Source organism: Eleutherodactylus coqui, chromosome 6 (genome assembly GCF_035609145.1).
Source record: "Eleutherodactylus coqui strain aEleCoq1 chromosome 6, aEleCoq1.hap1, whole genome shotgun sequence".
Classification (NCBI taxonomy): Eukaryota; Metazoa; Chordata; class Amphibia; order Anura; family Eleutherodactylidae; genus Eleutherodactylus; species Eleutherodactylus coqui.
The window spans coordinates 91775510-91792533 of record NC_089842.1 but is presented as its reverse complement, the minus strand read 5'-3'; the positions used below and the strand labels follow the sequence as shown (position 1 = coordinate 91792533).

Below are 17024 nucleotides of genomic sequence, written 5' to 3'. Positions count from 1 at the left end.
TCTATCACAACATTCTGTTACAGGGTGATGTTGTTCTTTCTAGCAACAACAACAGACATTACCTGCGTAACTTGGCGTATTCAGATTCTGGGGTTTATACCTGTGAAGCTACGGTCCCAACAGTGCCAGGACTGCGCAAAGAAGAGAGTGTCACAATCATTGTGGAGGGTATGAACAAACTTGTTAACCAACCCCAAATGACTCTGTAACAACTGCTCTTAAAAAGTTTTCATGCAATTAGAAATCCAGGTTTGCCTTTTTTCTAGAACAGTGACACAATTGTCCATTGACTGTGTCTAGAACTGCAGCTCAACCCCATTCAGTTCAATGAGGCTGCACTGCAATACCAGCTGCAGCCAATGGACAAAGGTGGTGCTGTTTTTGGAAAAAGCTTATCACCATGGCTGTACAGTTAAATAAAAATAGTTGTTCCCTGTTTTCTGCTGGGTGTATGCTGACTGTAGTGTTCCTTAATGGGCCAAGGAACAACTATGTCTCCATGTCTGCTCATGCACCGTAGGTTTAGTGTTACTTTAAATGTGGAACTCCCTTCACTTTAGTATAAGGCTGCATGGAAAAGAATGGTGTATGTGTATCTGTTTACTCCATTGTTACCACTTCTAATTACTATTCCATTTTTTTCTAGGACCCCCAGATCTTGGATCGGAGAGTGAATCAATTGACGTACCTTCCGAAGGAGAAATGGTAATGCTATCTTGTTCAGCAACTGGACACCCAGAGCCTGAGATAAGCTGGCGTCCAGCAGAGCTGAAGGTTAGCATCTCCATCTGTCATGCCATAGTAAAATAAGATAATAAAAAGGGGTCATAGACAGGATTGTTGGTTGCAATCATTTCTTCAGCTTCCAGACTCAAGTTTATGTATCTATTCTTTGCTCTATTACTGTAATATATCATTCAAGTGCCATTATTATGTGATTAATTCTTGGAAATTAAAAGTAAAACTTAGGCCGAACGCACACGGCCGAGTTGGATCCCGCAATGGAATCTGACCCGGTGCCCGACCAGAGACCCCCTGCTTACCTGTTCGGATCTGTGCTGTAGATGTGCAAACGGGCGCGCCGGGCACATGTGCAGTACAGATTGTGCCGTCCATTGCTGGGAGATGACGGTGACACTGTGGACGGGCCACGGATCAGACAGCAACCCCCACAGGGATTTTCGGGGGAAGGGCTTGAAATATAAGCCCTTCCCTGAAAATCATCCCTAGATGTTGAAAAAATATATATAAATTACTCACCAAGCAGCACTGTCCGGGCTCTAGCGCGTCTTCTCTCTGCAATCCTGGCACTGGTCTAAAGCACTTCCTAGAGGTGGGGATTTAAAAATCCCCGCCTTTTGAAAGTGCTGGTCTGATTGGCTGAGTGCTCAGCCAATCAGAGGCAGCGCTCAGCCATTTATGGTCCGTATGACTATAATTTTGATCACTCCATGTCATTACAATAGATAAAATGTTGAATCTTTGGCTATGCATTGTGCTTAGCCTTGCGGTAATTCTGACCGCATTGATGATATGCCATATTCATTTTCGAGAAACCCCACTTTAGTCATCACCAATGGTGATTCTTTGTTTCAAGAGCACAACTGACATTAATTGTCATTGTGATGTCACTCTGACTGTGTCAATGAACAAGACATATATGACCAATGAGGCCACTTAGTCCCATGGTCCTTTTCAGTGCATCCTGTGGGTATTGTGATCTTCACTTGATTAATTCCACCCTAACAATGGTTATTGTTGTCAGATTCCTCACTTATTCCATGGACTGTATACAGTGATTGTTGTATTTCTCTTTCAGCCTTCTCAGACAGTTTCTGGCATGAGTGTAAAAAGCGAGGTTGCAGTGAAGGTCACTTCCAAGCTTGTTAATGATATTTCATGCACTGCGAAAAATCAGCTCGGATCCAAAGAAAAAAAATTCAAGCTGAGCATCTGTAAGTCTGGCTAGGAATCATGGGGGTGTATCCGGGTAGATGTACAAAATTGATGCTAACCTATTATTATTTTACATTTGTATAAAGTGAATGCCTGCGACTACGTAGAATGTGTTTTAGCGTCTATAACTTTTTTGCTTGCCTCCATGGAACATCATTGTTTGAACTTCCCCCTAGGGCGGATTCCCATGGGTAATAAACTCATGGAAGTTTTATGCGATGTGAGATTCACAAAATTCATACAAATACGGAACCCGTTTTTTGCAATGGGTTTATTTACTGGAGTGATTTTTCTCTCACAGCATTAAAAAGTTGCAGCATGTTCTATTTTTGTGCGAGTCTCGCATAATAGTATATGATGATGTACGGTTTCCCGCACATTGCACAGGACACGACTTGCGCTCGCCCGTGTGAATCTGCCCTTACTTTCTTCTAATTGGATTTCTACCATTAGATTATTGGAGCTGTTCAACTCTCCTCCAAATGCAATAGGTTTATTATCCTAATTCCTTGCCTCGGCGATATTTATAATATGGTGGTCATAGACATCATACATAGAGCCTGGACTTTGGAAAGGAGAATGCATGAGTTTGCCCTTACATTAACCCTTTCCAATCCACTATCTGACGTCTAAAGACATTCTGATTGAAAGCTGTACAACTCTGATATTGGAAGACGTCCGGCAGGGTATTCTTACTGTAGAATCCTGGCCACTATGTTATCGGGATGCCTCTCCAGCATGTCCCATACCGCAGTACTGGCTCTAGCCAGCAGATAGCGCCATTGTATAACGGCAGAAAGAGAAACCCCCCTAGTAAACCCTGAATCCAAAATTGGATTGCAAAGGGTTAAGATTAGAAATGTTATTTTGCATGTACTATAATATATAGACCTCTCTTGAGAGTGGAGTTCCTTTTTAACTGCATTGTAAATTTCTACTTGAAGGTAATCTCCACCTTAGTTTTTTTTTGCTCTGCATTATACTACATTCAACCTATAAAGCATGTTTCATATGGAGATGCATCAGCCAGATCCTTAGTTTCTACAAGTCCTATATCTATTTGTTAGGGAGATTCTGATTAGTCAGTTACCCAACGTTATATGTATATTGATAAAGGTGATCACAATTAATGCAGTGTTTCTTCTTTTTCTACAGTGAGCTTGGTGGTCCCAAGCACAGCGCCTGCTCAGGGTATGTCTATAGATCTATATTAGAGGGAATCTTGGTTATGTAAAGCCTTGGTATGCAGTAGACTTTAAGGACATCTATTTCTTTAAAGAGTTAAAACTGTGGGTGCTAATGTATAATTACCCATATTATATAAATTCCATTATGTAAAGTGCACCTCTCCCTTTAATACTGAGTGAACTTCCTACAAATGTAGCAGAGTTTAAAGGGGTTTTCCATGATTTGAAATTGCTGTACATCCACTCCTACTCTTGATCAGGAGGACATGTGACTGCTGCAGCCAATCACTGGCCACAGCAATGACCTTCTATAGCCAGTGATTGGCTGCAGCAGTCACATGTCCTGGTCAGCAGCAACCAGGAAGGCCAGAGTGGTTGTGAAGCAATTTTACATTATGGAAAAACCCCTTTAACTTGGCTGTGATAACTTTCTGCAACAAACTATCATTAAAAAGTTATTGCTATTTAACTTAACACAACAAAAGTTTTTGTAAAGGAATTGAAAGGGTTAACAAAGTTATCTTAATGCGTTGAGAGTCAAGTTATACTGTGCTTCATATGTACATAGAGAATCTTTTATTCATATTGCCTGTCCTTATATCACTCCTTGCCCCCCCCATTTCCAATGCATTTCTACAGTAGGTTCTATGTAGGTCTGTAGTTCCTATATTGCTTATGCTAATAATGTTGTCTCTTGCAGAGCAAAGTGGTGCTGGGAGCACGGCCATCATCGCTGTGGTTGTCTGTGTACTTCTTCTTCTACTGGTGGTTGCTCTTTTCTACTTCTTACAGAAAAAAGGAAAATTGGCGTGTGGTCGATCTGAAAAACAGCCGCTGTAAGTGAATTGGGCAGAGTGTACCTCTAAATTAGTGGTATATTGGAATAATAATGTTAAAAGTCCAACAAACCTAAAAGTTTATATTCAAGGGAATTTCCACTGTTCTGTTACTGGGTGTGACGTAAAAATGTGTCCAATAAGCTCCCCCTAGTGGTGGCTGCAGGCAGACAGAATTGTATCATTTTACTTTGTCTGTATAGGAGTTTTGGTGTTTTGTATCCAAAATCATAGAGCTCTAAGCATAATATAGATATGTTAGAAGGAGTTTTTCTAGCCTCGGTATAGGTCATCAATATTAGATCAGTGGGGGTCCGATGTCCAGCTCTGCATTAGCTGGAATCACTGTGCTCTGGAACTAGCATAGCTCTATATCTTGTAAACTGGGCACTGTAATCTCAGTTCCATTCAAGTCCCATTCAAGCTATATAGGGAATTTTTACACAGAATGATCATGGATATAGCAGAGAGGGCCACATAGCAAAATCCAAAACTGGGCCCACTCTAAGGAGACGTTTGTTAATACCTCCACACCCTTATCCAGGACATACGGGTCTGGATTGTTTGCCGCCATAATCTTCCCAACCTTTGACAGATAGCATAACCTTTTGGATAGCTCTTTCCCATTTTATGTTAAGTCTACAGTGCCCATGGAGAGAAACAGTTTTTTTCTTATATGGTCACATCACCCATTGAGAATCAGGAGGTGACTAACCTTAATCGGGATTCCTTTCTCTTCATAAGTCCTACAACAGTTGTCTCTAAGATATGTCCATCCTCAGCCAATAAGCAATCACTAAAACAGGGTTACAACTGATTACACTTAATCATGCCAGCAATTTCGTAAATCTAGGCTTTCTGTATTTTTGGGTCTAGTTTTTCTATAATTAAACTGTGTGCGATTGGGTAAAATGTTGTCTGTTGGGAGTTCTGGACTTTTGCAGTACTACAAGCAGATAGTTCACAAAGCCGTACATAGCTTAAATTCCGGTCTTCTTATTTGGCAGCTTTTGCCATTGGATTTTTTTGCCAGTCGACAGCTGTGCTTGGTGACTCCCCGCCAATGTATTTGCCAAAATTCTATTGTGTGCATCTGTTTTCTTCCATCATGTACTGTAAGTGATATGATCATGTCTGTGATGTCTTTTTCCTGTCCATGCACTGTAGACTACAATGCTCCAATTCCCGCACTCTTCTGTAAGACATAATGGGCATGTAAATTCTGAATGGCTCTGGCGATACTTCATGCAGCCTGATTTAGAGGATCTGTTGGTGTCATTATGTAGGATAACACTATCCAAAGACTTGAAACTACAAATATCTACTGATCTCTTTTATCAAAGTCCTACTTGCAAGTAAAGGCATAACTGTAGTGGTTGCAGAGATTGCAGCATTTGGGCAGTGTAGTCTGAAAGAGCCCAATGTCCAATCTGCCACATGGGCATAACAGTATTATAAGTGGCACATGGAAGGTCTATTGAATGACCCCCTTATTACACTGAAGTCATCTGATCATAGAAGCCTGGCTTCAGAAACCTTCATGATCACCTGTCATCGCTGGGGGAACTGTCATCCAATCATGGCCCATGTAGGGCAAATATGGAATTACACACCAACTTGGGTCCACCATAGTGAAAGCTACTGTTTATTACAAGTATTCTGCTCTGATTCATAAAGGGGTAAAAAATGTGGGAGTCCCCACAAATCTTTTTAATAGTGCATATTGAAACGGGTTGTCTTCATGAGACAACCCCTTTAATGATAACCTGACAGGGAGACAGATATCTTTGAGAAGGGTTTTCCAGGACTAAGGAAGTGTTTGCTGTATGTTCCCCATCAGTTGATCCTCTTGGCCAGTTAATGGAGATGTATGGGATTTTTTATGTATAGCATGCTTCTGTTAATGGCCGGTTGATCTGGAGTTTTGTTGGAAGTCTTGAAGACGTCAATGGATTCCCTCTATAGATTGGAGGTATGGGCAGTAAAAGATTGGACCTTTTCTTATAGTTTTGTGTTACCCCCCCCCCCCCCCCCGAGCAACAGGGGACTCACAATGTTACAAAAATCACCCTCTCTTAGCGACTATTATAGTTATATCTGTAGGCTCCATGATTCCTGAAATGTATCCTCAGTTTGTACAAAGATGAATGCATTTTTCCCAGAGGAAAGGCATTCTGTTTATAATGAACTTCAGCTAATTTATCCTTAGGAACCACAGAACAGTTAAGATGTGGCATCACCCCGCCTAAAGCTAAAATTTCCCAGCCCATCTGTTTAAAAAAGCCACAACTCCGATGGTTATGAACTTCTTATGAGGTTAAAGGCGAATAATTGTCTTTTATGGAAAGGAAATCACATATTAGACTTCAGCACATGGCAGTGTGTGCTTACCAGACTCTAACTCTGTCTTGTCCATCTAGGAATATTTAGTTATATACATGGTATACCAACCATTGTAGCGCAATACAGTTATTAACCTGTTAAAGATCAGACATTTTTTCGTCAGCTTTCTTTGCCTTGTTGCGAGCCATAACTTATTTTACAGTTGATATAGCCACATAAAGGCTTGATTTTTTTTTTTTTAGACAAGTTGTATTGTTAATGGTACCATCTAATGTTCCATATAAAGGCATTGAAAAACTTGTGCTTGATTTTAAGCTGTAGTTGTTATTGGTCCAATATTGGGGTACATAGAATTTTTTTACCCCTTTTTTTTAGAGATGGTGACCAAAGAAAAGCAATTCTGATATTGTGGGGGATTTATTGATAGCATTCACTGTTTAGGCTAAATAAGTGCATCCTTTTGTAGATGTGGTTTACATTTTTTTTATAGTTTTTTATTTTAAAAATAGGAAAATTGAGTATTTTGGAACTTTTAATTTATTATGTTTGATAGTATTAAACTTTATTTTTTCTTTAGTTTTTCTAGGGGAAATGAACATTGCTTGTACAATATACTGCAATATTTCTTTACTGGCCAGGGAATCATCACTATGCCCCACGCTTTCATGGCAATCCATTGGCATTCTGCAGTCACGTCGGGGTTACAAAGGACCCTGCTCCACCCCTTTCCTGGCTAACAGCTTAGATGCTGGGGTCAGCACTGGCCGCAACATCTAAGTAGTTAAATGGCCGTAGTTGGAGCTAGCTATAATTGTGGTCATTCTGTTTAACACAACTGGCACCCACCTATGATGGAGCATGCTAACTCCTAAGCCCCCTCCATACTTCTTGGCAACCAATGTCGTATGTGTTTCTCATTGGCTGTTAAAGGGTCGATACGACCAGCTCCTTAATCAGCCTTTTTCTTGTAATTTAACCACTCTTTCTTGGGAAATGCATATTTTTCCTAAAAAGTAGAGTACAAATTAAGCTTAAAGGAAATGTTGACTTTGGGCAATAGCTTTTTCCTAGAAAGCTTGGCTGATGATAAGCTTATAAAGAGGAAGCCTGCTGCAATTCCCAGAAATCAGATGTAATATGTGGGATTGTCTGGTATTCAGAATGTGGCACCTGGGGCAATTAGAGGATCAACCCAGCTACATGTAGCTACAATGGTAGTCACCAAGACAGTGAGACAAGAGGTTGCTAGGAAATTATTATTATTCCTAGATATTCGGCTTATGAGCTCTCAATAATTTTTGAGTTTCTGCTTCAGTGATTGTCGTAGTAGTTAATTTATTTTGCAATGTTACGGAGAATGACTCTTGTACTGTACTCCTTTCTTGGGTGCTAGAAGGTAGGAAAGAAATCTGAAAATAACTGTTACATGCCCCCTCTCTACAGAAAATAATCTCCAGACTTCAAAGACAATGTAGATTGAAGTAGGACTGTTGAAAGACTACAGATTTCCACACACAATGGAATGCAAAGAGCTTTTGATAAGGTTGATGCTTAAAAACAGCCACACATAGTTGTCATGTTAGACCAGTTCTAGGGGATTATAGAGACTGATATGCACAATACCTTGTCTGTCTTCACCAAATGCTTATTCTCACTTTCTAATGCTGCATTTAGATGTAACAATTACCAATCAAAAAATTGTTAAAATTAGTGAAAATGAACGATAATTATTTTGTTTGCTTGCAAGCTAACGACTGAATGAGAATCGTTCACTTTTCGTTCGTCGTTCATGTTCAGCAGGACTAAAAATCATTGTTGGCTCGTTCACTTTATTTAAATGCTCCTCGCTCAGTGTTAAACATAGGAATGTGAAACACTGAACGAGAAGTCAGCGATTCTCAATGATGACCTGCCTGTCTAAACAGGCTGCATGAACAACTGTGAACGAGTTAGCAGTGATGTCACTCACACATTCAAATGATAATTGGGTTGTCTAAAAGGGCCTTAGGGATCTTCTGGCAGTTTAATTGAGCCATATCAGATTAACATGGATGGACACTCGAGCGGGGTTCCTCACCTATACTGAAGACAGGGAACCACTTTGAAACTGGCCAAGGGTTTCTGTTCTTGGAAGCTCCACTGAGTCTCTATGTTGGGCACGATGGAAATCAATGGCACTGCAACAAAGCACAGATTCACTGATCTCTCACCATGACACTGATTGGAGCCCTCATAGAATTACTTAGCAGCCACATGCTTCCCTTGGAGTTCCTGCATATGACTCTACAGCTACTGACATCTACAGATACTCTTGTGCGTTAATTGCATCAGATGACATCATATTGCTAGAACTTGGTACCAGGGTCAAACCCATATTGCTGCCCGTTAGCCAATCTATCATATCTTTAATAGGCTCACCCCTCCTCCCCACCCCCGTTTTAATACCATGTAGTTCAGCCCCATCTGTTGTGTTTGAATGTGATTCCTGACCTACAAAAGGGTGGGTACTTCTTGTCTACATCTTTGAAGCACCCACCAATGTTACTTTTTTCCAATCTTAATGACTTGCTATATAAAAACAGGTATTCTGCAATCTCATCTGATACATACAGATGTAGCAATTTGCTCTTTAATTAATTTTCTGTAGTGCACTCTAGCCTGGCAACTCTCCAGTCACTAACCGAACAGCTATTATTGTTCCAGCCATCTACATAATGATCATAATTGCGCAACCAAGTTCAGACAATGCATTTTTTAGTAAAATGTGAAAGCTAAGGATGACAAAGACAACGGTTCAGGCTCAGTCGTAATGGGGCCTCAGAAAGATGATGTCTTTTCCTGTCGGCTTCCATCATCTTTGCTAATGGGTGGTGAGAACCTATGTAGGACTCCTCACAGAGGATCCAGGCTGTTGCCAAACAAGGGGGTGGGGAATTGGCCTAAAAGTTATGGAGGGTTGTGGAGGAGGAAAAAGACACTAGGCCTTTTGGTCCTGTGTGCCAAAACTTGGCATTATAAAGAGTGCATATTTTGATCTTACCTATGGGTCTTCCTTTCTTCTATGTATGCCACTGAGGTCCAGTTCTCATTCATTTTCATGAAGGCAAGAGTAAAGTCAAATAATAGACCAAGTAGGGTACGTCCACACATAGAAAAGTTCTGCTCACTTTCCACTATGGAACTGCATGTGGAAAATCCACAGAAAAGTGCATGCATCTATCCACTGCAGAGAAAATCTATGGCGCAAATCACCTGTGGTGCGGATTTTAAATCCTCAACATGTCAGTTTATGCTGTGGATTTCCACCACGTATTTCACCCCTTTCAATGAACAGGATGAAATCCGCAATTAATCTGCATCGAAATTTATATGATCATACTCGTACAATTCCTGTATAAATCTGACGGATCTCATGAATGTGCTATCCCAGCTTTGATTAGTTGGACTGAAAAATACAGACAAAATGGCACTAGGAACTTTAGATGGACTTATGTCTTATACAAAAGCAGTAATTGACTCAATTAAGAGTATATTAGATTGCCAGAACTTCCAGAAGTCTCCAACCATGTTGCTTTTAATTTAGAGAATGCCAGAGCTCAATGACCTTACATATCCCCAACTAATAGAGGAAACATTTCACCAGCTCTAGCATAATTTTGTCAAGTTCAAAGTTAGGAAGTCTAAATTTGTTCTTGACATGAAAGAATCATGACCCTTAGATAATATGTCTTCCTGTTTTCCCATCCTGCTGTCAAAGAAAATATAATTTTTTAGTGTAGATCAAGCAAAACTGAACACTCATTAGGCAGCTGTAAATAGATGTATTGCAAACAATAGTTTGTATATATAATATATATAATCTGTGTTTTGAGGTCTTTTCCCAGGTACTGGTGCATTATGTTTCCACCGGAAGTATGAGTCGAGACATGGGTTGTCCAGGTTGAGTTATAGGGAATGCCCACCTTGTCAGCGGCGGCTACCTTGTCAGCAGCGGCTGAAGACAGCAGGTGACACCCGGCAGGCAGGAAACAGGAAAAGCAAGGTCAGCCAGCGGTGACCTGGATCCATTCATCCATGTAACAGTGGGGTCGCCTTCAGCGGCAGCACCTCCGTCCATCCATCCATCCATCCATGTGAGAGCATGCCTAGCTTCAGTGGCAGTGGAGGATGGGAGCGGAGATACGAGCAGAGGTGGGACGCTGGCAGGGAGAATGACAGTGGGTCCGGGACCGGAGATGGTTGGCCACCGGGGAGAGTGACAGCAGAGCTGAGAGGGAAGATGGGAAGCCAGCGGGGAAAGTGACAGCAGCAGCTGGGAGGGGAGATGGAGACCAGCGGGAAGAGTGACAGCGGGGCCAGGAGCGGAGATGGGAGCCCACAGGCCAGGGACAGTGACAGTGGGGCCAGAAGCGTAGATGTCAGAAGGTCAGGGACATCTATGAGCTGTCAGCGGGGATGGCCAGTACATGTGTGTGTGCATCAGCCAATCTGCAGCTGGCCGTCCCCTATAACTCAACTTGGCCAACCCATGTCTCCACCCATACTTCCGTTGAAGACATAATGCACCAGTACCCATTCTTCATACCTCTGTATACCTTCTAAGTGGGTGGACTTTTCCTAATGCTAGTGCAGTGCCCACACTCTGAACCAATTTGATGTTTATTCACTCCTCCTCCCCTCTCACAGCATACAACCTCATAGGCACATTAACAGGGGGAGGAATTGCAGCTGCATCCCCCTCCTCCTGTCTAATAGTTACTGTATCAATTTAAAAGAGTTTTAATGAACTGAAAAAGTTCTTGAATGAATAATATATATATATATATACACACACATATACCGGTATGTATGTGTGTATATATATATATATATATATATATATATATATATATATATATATATATATATATATATATAGCGAGAGAGAGAGAATATTTTTAGACTAAACGGGGAATGCATCCAAAAAAGAACAGGTCAATTAACTGTTACAAAAAAAGGTATTTTGTCTCCCTCTTTACTGTGTGTAATATTTGTGTCTGAGCATGGGTTTAAATGTTTGTCATGGTATTGGCCATAAGTGCAGTCAGTTAACACATCAGTATGTCTGATGGTCGGTTTAAATCTCAAGTCTATGCTCAGCTTAATATTCAAGTTATATTTGTGTATACTTTTGCTGTCATTACGTGAAACTATGGAAATATAATTGTTTCCACCCCACAAAGCCAAAAATATCTGTTGCTGAGAGAGCGGACATAAACAAATCCTCATGGAACATACACAGGAGAGTAGCTTTACCCTTTAATACTTGCCAAATCTATTATTTTTGAAAACTTTTTAGACTGTAGTCCCCTGCATGAGAGCTTCCAGCTGATGACTAATCAGAGATTAGCACATTGCCTCCACTGTGTATAAAAAGAAAATCACAATCTAGCTGTGTGTTCTGCTTCCTCGGAGAGTTCAGTTGTGTCAAATATTGTTTGTTTGGTTTTTTTAAACATCCTTTCAGGAAACTTATAGAGCCTGCAATCCAACATTCATCAGGCTGAAGTAGGAGAATGCAGGCATCAAGACAATACAGAGCGACCACATAGTAATATGTCCAGGGAACCATCTACATATATACGGGGTCAAATTTTATGATCATGAAATTCCATCAGAGTTTGGGAAATTACATGTTTATGACTTCCATTTCTAGAATATTAAGGAGGACTTAAGAGATCTTAATACTATGCTACTATAGTGCGAACTAAGCTGGTTAATTCAATTTCCATAAATCTTTGGATTGAGTCACCATTTGTTTAGTCTACTGAAAACTTTAGCAAACTTGTTATCAAGTACTTAACCCTTTGCAATCCAATTTTGAAATCAGGGTTTCCTAGGGGGCATTCTCTTTCTGCCATTATACAATGGTGCCATCTGCTGGCTAGAGCCAGTACTGCAGTATGGGACATGCTGGAGAGCCCCCTCCCCGACAACAGAGCGGCCAGTAATCTACAGTAAGAAAACCCTGCCGGACATCTTTCGACATCAGAGCTGTACAGCCATCAATCAGAATGTCTTTAGACGTTAGACAGTGGATAGGAAAGGGTTAATAGTGGATTCTGAGTTAATAGAGAGGGGGGTTGCAAAGGACACTAATTTAATCAGAATATAGAGCTGCTACAAATAACATAACTCCCACTGGAGGACCTAGCATGTCTATGCATTATACAGACAAGTTATTATTTAAATGGGAACTGTGTGATACTTCATTTTCCCTGTGGGGGCACTGCAGAGAAATTGAACACATGCTGGTTGGTTTCTCAGCAGATTATTGCTGTTCACTGTGGGTCAAAGAACTGTGATAATCCTATAATCTGAGAACCCATCTACTAATAAAGAGTTATCCAATGCGGACAACTCCTTTAAGAGTCTGTTTGATCAGCCTTTGTTCTTTTTATGAGGGTAGCTTACTGGCCAAAGACATGGTTAAATGAAAGGGTTTCCCATCTTAAATATTTAGATATACCAAAAATGCCTGATAAGTGCAGGGCTCACCTTTGAGACCTTCACCTTTGGTGAGAACGCTCTGGCTCAGCTCTTTCTGTAACTTCCGTAGACTCCAACCACTTCTATGAGATAATGTGCCAGTCTGTTTCCAAATAGAAGAGGGCCCTGTAGATATACCGCCAATATTGGAGATGGAAATACCTTTTTAGGACATCCTTGTTGCTATGGATTTGCTGCTTAACAACCTCCTATAGAAGGGTGTAGCTCTTACGCAGCATGTCTATAAGACAAGTATCAAATTTTGAAGTCGTATGGCATTCTCCTCATAGCGGAGAAGAGGAAAGCCGCAGTCAAAACTTCACTTTCACCATCTAAGACTCTAATATCGTTACAGTTTTTACATTTTTAGATTAATTTAGATGAGGAAATTTGTAATACGGCACATCCCCATCATGAGTTAACCGTTATAGGCTCATCTCTAAAGATGTCAGATCAATAAAGATTGGAAAGTCAATGGACTTTACTCTCATGAACAGGTAATTGGGTATCTCTGAAAAGTACACTTAATCTTAATAGGAGAGCACTGATTTATTACATTGATGCTGAATTATCTAATGGGTCCTGCTCGTTCCTGTCAGCCATGTCCATCCTACTCAATTTTGATTTACTTAGATGTCAAACATTTACGAAAGATTGAATCTGTGACGTAAATGACAAGGGGTCTATCTCTTCTCAAAGATCTCAGGGCAACTTTTTGAATTCACTTTTTGCTTTGACCTTATGGGATATTCTGCTTTTAATTGGCTGTTCTACTGAATTTTCTATTTCAGATCTCAGGACCCAGCTTCTGCCGAACTTGCTGTTGAGTTAAAATCAGAGAAACGAAATGAGCAACGTGGGTTATTGGGTTCTCATGGAGGTGGAGGACCAGCTGCAGAGGTGAGGGCTTCATCCATCATGTATTTTTTCTGTGTTGTTGCTTAGCACAAGAGAGTTTGCTGTTTTAATACTGTTGTTCTTCATATATTTCAATAGTGTTAACAAGCAGAGACTGGGGGCTCTCCTGTTCTATGGACAGCACCATCTTAATGCAAGCGGAAAGTCGACTGACATCTCCAACCTGTGGATTAATGTTTTCATGACTTCTTGCACTTGAAACAGAGTTGCAACCGAAGAAAAAAAAAGAAAATGCAAGGACTCAGTATACAAGAGATTAAACATCAAGATCCCACAAATTCCCAAGAAGATTTTTGGGGATGCATTATTCTAATTTGGGGTCTTATCCCTTTTTTTATTTAAAGAACATTTCAAGGTTCATTTACGAAGGTCTGTTATTGGGTCTACTACCCTACCTAGTGTTGCCTTAAATGGTGGTTAGCCATTGCTGCGTTGCCCACCACAGACCTCAGTCAGTTACCCTTATTTGTTGCAATTTTTTGTTTTTCTGCATATAATTTTGCTTTTTTTTTACTATTTTTTGTTTTGTTTTTTTTTACTTCCAAATTATGTAAATGTTTTTCATAGTCCTACTGTTTGAAGCTGTTTTTTCCAGCATGCGTTGGGGGCAACAGATCTCAGTGGGATTTAAACTGTTACACTGGTCTTGGGCTGCTTCTGTCTGGCCTGTATGTATATAATGTATTTCTCTATGGTCATTACACTGGTCAGACCCCTAAAATGCTTGTAAGATCTCATTCTTTCTTTTGATCAGTCTCAGAAAATATGAAGTGGTCCTCATAACCTAAAGATTTGTCTATCTAGTTGGCCATCTGGTGTTTGTACTTTGAGTGTTTTTGAGCTAATTTCACACATTCCGCTTCAATGGGGATGGCAGCTATGTTAAAGGAACGGGGCAGGAAGGGGGGCGAAACTGAAACTGTATTGAGCTTGGTGGAGGGCTAGGAGAATGGGGTGGAGCATGGCACAGGTATTCAAAGGACAGCAAAGAGAAAATCCCTGTGGCATGCACTGCCACCTCAGGTTCTATACTGGGTTTAAGACAGTGTTTTGCCCAGACTGTTCCTTTAAGGAACACACTACTCTTTTATCCAATATTGACACAGAGCATTCTTCGGACAATTGATTTGTGTCTGCTAGGATTTATTGGCACGTGGGAAGACTCTTTGAATGCCAACAATTAGAACTCTGAGCACAACTGCAGTAATGCTCATGCAGTATTCAATGGGAAATCAATGCAAGTTCATGCTTTCGACAGCGATCTCCCCCAACCTCCCCCATAAACATGCATGTTAGGATATTTATGGCAATGAAAAAAGGGAAGCAAGCCGCTGCCAGACACTATACAATTCACAACAATAATCCTGGGATGATGGTGGTCCTAGTGGGCTAAATACATACTTCTATGACTCTGGCATATGTTATTAAGAGATATTTAAGGTAAAGGCCCATTTACATGCAAAGATAGTCTTCAAACAATTGAAAGATTGAATTTTTTTGCATAAAGTGTTAATGGCCACTAATTGCCATTAACACTTTATAATTTTCATTTGCATGTAAAAGGGCCTCTGATAGCTATTTGCAGAGCCCAGCCTGTGATTAATCCCACTCCCAGCTGTCCACATAGGTGCATTGTTCTCTTCGGGGCTGCCAGCAGGTTACAATGTAATCTCCCAACTCCCGTGAAGACACAGCATGTAGTCTATTGAGAGACACTTTATCGCTCTGCAGCTGAAGGATGGATATTAAGTTCACCTAAAATCATCATTCAGGCAAAAAGTGCACAATGCCCGCATTTACATGTAATGATTATCATCACTCATTTTCGGTCGTTTGAACGAATTTGGAGCGATAATTGTTACGTGGAAATGGGCCTTAAGAGTAAAAGTGCCTGTATTTGGGTACTAAAGGATGGCGTGTGATTGTACTTGGTTTCTCTTACTGAGAACAATCACATTTTAATCCACATAAAACACATATCTTGGACTGATCTTACCTAACAGTATGTATTATATTTCAGAGCGGCATTCACAGTTCTGCTGGCTTCAGAGCTGACATCTCCCAGCAGTCCTTGCCTGCAAAGTACTTACACAGAGCTTGGTCTGGTGACTTGTTTTTTGGGAAGTATTCGATATACACGAGATAAAGTATATTAATTTGATGTAGGAAAAACTAAGTATGCTATTGTATTATAGAAACTCAGATAAGCTGCTATGGGCACGTCTCATATCATACTTTTCAACTATTTTTCGATGACAACAAGCAGAATTATGAATGCAGCTCTGGACTGTAACTCAAGTGCAGTTTAAGATAAATAATGTAATGTGTGTACAAGTTATTCAACTTCTTATGTAGATTTAATCTATGTATGACAGACTGAAGGATGTTCAAATATGAACGTACACTTTAAAGCAGATTTGTCATCAGAGAATTCACTTAAAGCGTCAGCCAATCACAGCCAGATATTTTTAACTCCTTAACGCCACAGGACATAAGTTTACGTCCTGGCTAGGAGGGACTTAACGCAAGCTTACGTCCTGTGGATGACATGGACTCAGAAGTGAGCCTGTGCCATCCCACAGTAGGAGCAGTCTGTGACTGATAACTGGGCTCCTACTACAACAGAGGGGATTGATGAAAACAGCGATCCCCGCTTTTAACCCCCTACATGCCACGATCAATGTACATTGTATATGTACAGTGCACTCCCTCTATGATGTCATCGGCTCTCCTTAATGTAATAGCGGAGGGATGATGGGTTACCATGGCAACCGCACGCCAGACACTGTTGTCAGGGTCTGCCACAGCCTATGAGCACTATTGTAAGCGATAAGGTATTGCAATACAGAAGTACTGCAATGCATTATCATCGCTATTAAGCTTCAAGTCCCCTTCAGGGATCTAAAAACATGTGAAAAAAAAATTGTGTAAAACAAAAAAAAACATAAAAAATAACAAACCACTGTTTTGTATATAAAACAAAATTTTAAAATCCCACATACTTGGTATCATCGTATTCATAACGACCTGCACAATAAATTGAACATACTATTTTTCCTCCACAACAAAAACAGTAAAAAAAAAAACTTAAAATGGAGGCAAAATGCTTATTTTGTTCAACTTGCCTCCCAAAAAAACACAATAAAAGTGATCAATAAAGCCCTATGTGCCACAAGCTAGTATGAACTAAAGGTCGTCACTTAAAAAACAAGCCCTCACAGAGCTCCATCCATGGAAGAAAAAGGCTTTTAAAAAG

At 40.5% G+C, this 17024-nt stretch overlaps 1 protein-coding gene across 1 annotated transcript in view; it reads left to right on the top strand.

The window, feature by feature from the left end:
* Nucleotides 1-14489, top strand: part of BCAM (basal cell adhesion molecule (Lutheran blood group)) — a 60075-nt gene extending 45586 nt beyond the window's left edge. Inside the window, exons 10-16 of the mRNA XM_066607172.1 lie at nt 24-168; nt 647-774; nt 1820-1955; nt 3112-3147; nt 3844-3979; nt 13642-13750; nt 13847-14489. Of these exons, the coding sequence (XP_066463269.1) occupies nt 24-168; nt 647-774; nt 1820-1955; nt 3112-3147; nt 3844-3979; nt 13642-13750; nt 13847-13852 (696 nt within the window). The 3' untranslated portion in view covers nt 13853-14489. The remainder of the gene's footprint in view (nt 1-23; nt 169-646; nt 775-1819; nt 1956-3111; nt 3148-3843; nt 3980-13641; nt 13751-13846) is intronic.
* Nucleotides 14490-17024: the final 2535 nt, after the last annotated feature.